The sequence below is a fragment of the Seriola lalandi genome, unplaced genomic scaffold, assembly GCF_002814215.2.
Source record: "Seriola lalandi dorsalis isolate HSWRI2012SDOR001 ecotype SW California unplaced genomic scaffold, Sedor1 jcf7180002049908, whole genome shotgun sequence".
NCBI classification, from domain to species: domain Eukaryota; kingdom Metazoa; phylum Chordata; class Actinopteri; order Carangiformes; family Carangidae; genus Seriola; species Seriola lalandi.
In genome coordinates this window covers 5,492-7,480 of record NW_019520461.1, presented here as the reverse complement: position 1 = coordinate 7,480, position 1,989 = coordinate 5,492, and the positions used below count along the sequence as shown (strand labels likewise).

General features: G+C 56.9%; 1 protein-coding gene across 1 annotated transcript; it reads left to right on the top strand.

Moving 5' to 3' along the window:
- The first annotated feature begins 42 nt into the window (after positions 1–42).
- LOC111649048 (A-type voltage-gated potassium channel KCND2-like) lies at positions 43–1,475 on the top strand. The gene has a single exon (XM_023398787.2). The coding sequence runs from the start codon at positions 360–362 to the stop codon at positions 1,473–1,475; it is 1,116 nt and encodes a 371-aa protein (XP_023254555.1). The 5' UTR covers positions 43–359.
- The last annotated feature ends 514 nt before the right edge of the window (positions 1,476–1,989 follow it).

The following is a 1,989-nucleotide window of genomic DNA, read 5'->3' as shown; positions in this document are numbered from 1 at the left end:
GTGTGTGTGTGTGTGTGTGAGGGGAGGGAAAACGCCGCGAGGAGGATTTTAGTGGGTTTTTATCAGACTGAAGCTCCAGAGGAGTTTTCTGTGTGGAGGTGAGTTTGTTTGGCGTTTGCTGTTTTCCCGCGCTCAAACAAACGATCATTGACTCCTGCTGATCACTTGTGGATTTGATTGAATGCGGCTAAACGCGTCGATTTCGCGCGTAAAATCCTATTTTTTTTCCCCGGAGTACCTCGGTGGATCAGTCCCATCGCTGTTCCCGGTTCTGTGTCTTCTCTCCCCGGATGTCCTCTCGCTGCTCCGCCGCTCCCTGAACCCTCCGCACCGAGCCTCCGCAGAGCTCCAGGAGCAGCATGGCAGCAGGAGTGGCGGCGTGGCTGCCGTTCGCCCGGGCGGCGGCCATCGGATGGATGCCGGTGGCCAGCGCGCCCATGCCGGTGCCCCCGAAGGACAAGCGCCGCGGGCAGGGCGGGCTGATCGTGCTGAACGTGAGCGGCACAAAGTTCCAGACGTGGCGGGACACGCTGGAGCGGTACCCGGACACCCTGCTGGGCAGCTCGGAGCGGGACTTCTTCTTCCACGAGGACAGCAAAGAGTACTTTTTCGACCGCGACCCGGACATCTTCCGCCACATCCTCAACTTCTACCGCACCGGGAAGCTGCACTACCCGCGGCAGGAGTGCATCTCCGCGTACGACGAGGAGCTGGCGTTCTTCGGCATCATCCCGGAGATCATCGGGGACTGCTGCTACGAGGACTACAAGGACCGGCGGAGGGAGAACCAGGAGCGGATCCAGGACGACGAGGAGAACGACCAGAGCAACGAGCTGGTCTCCCCGGACCTGAGCTTCCGGGAGACCATGTGGCGGGCTTTCGAGAACCCGCACACCTCTACCATGGCGCTGGTCTTCTACTACGTCACCGGCTTCTTCATTGCGGTGTCGGTGTTGGCAAATGTGGTGGAGACGGTCCCGTGCGGCACCGCGCCGAACCGCGTTAAGGAGATGTCGTGCGGTGAGCGGTACGCGCTGGCTTTCTTCTGCCTGGACACCGCGTGCGTCATGATCTTCACGGTGGAGTACCTGCTGCGCCTGCTCGCGGCACCAAGCCGCTACAAGTTCGTCAAGAGCGTGATGAGCATCATAGACGTGGTGGCCATCATGCCCTACTACATTGGCCTGGTCATGACTGACAACGAGGACGTGAGCGGCGCTTTCGTCACGCTGCGCGTCTTCCGGGTGTTTCGGATTTTCAAGTTCTCGCGACACTCCGCGGGACTTCGCATCCTGGGCTACACGCTGAAGAGCTGCGCCTCGGAGCTGGGCTTCCTGCTCTTCTCCCTCACCATGGCTATCATCATCTTCGCCACCGTCATGTTCTACGCGGAGAAAGGATCCAGCGGCAGCAAGTTCACTAGCATCCCGGCCGCCTTCTGGTACACCATCGTCACTATGACAACGCTGGGGTAAGTGGCGCTGATGTATGTGTCTGTGTTTAGGGGGCGTGGCGCCAAAAATGGGCGGGGTTGAGTGTTGGTGGTTTCAGGAGTTTGATGTGACATCAGGTGATGAGCTGAATCTGACGTCATGTTGACTCCAGTGTTACGCTCACTCTGGATTTTACTCCACTTTTGGAAAGTGAGTTTGAAGAGGAGCAGAGTGAAAACACCTGGAGACAGGTGTCTGTTCTGAAGCTCTCTACGTTGTGATTGGCTGCTGGAGGATAGGGTTGTTTTTCTTTAGTCTCCATGTTTGAAACGTTTGTGTCCGATGATCGTGGTGATCAGTCGTAGCTGTTCACATGGAGCTCATTGTGTTGTTGTGAGTATGTTTGTGTCTCTGTCCGTGGTGCTGATACTGACCTGCTGTCACTCCCATGATGCTTTGCTTGCTCCACCATCCTCTCACTTCAGATGAAGCTTGTGATTAACTGGAGTCTGTTTCCTGTTTGTTGTAAAAGTTGTTGTTTAACCACCAAGGTCTG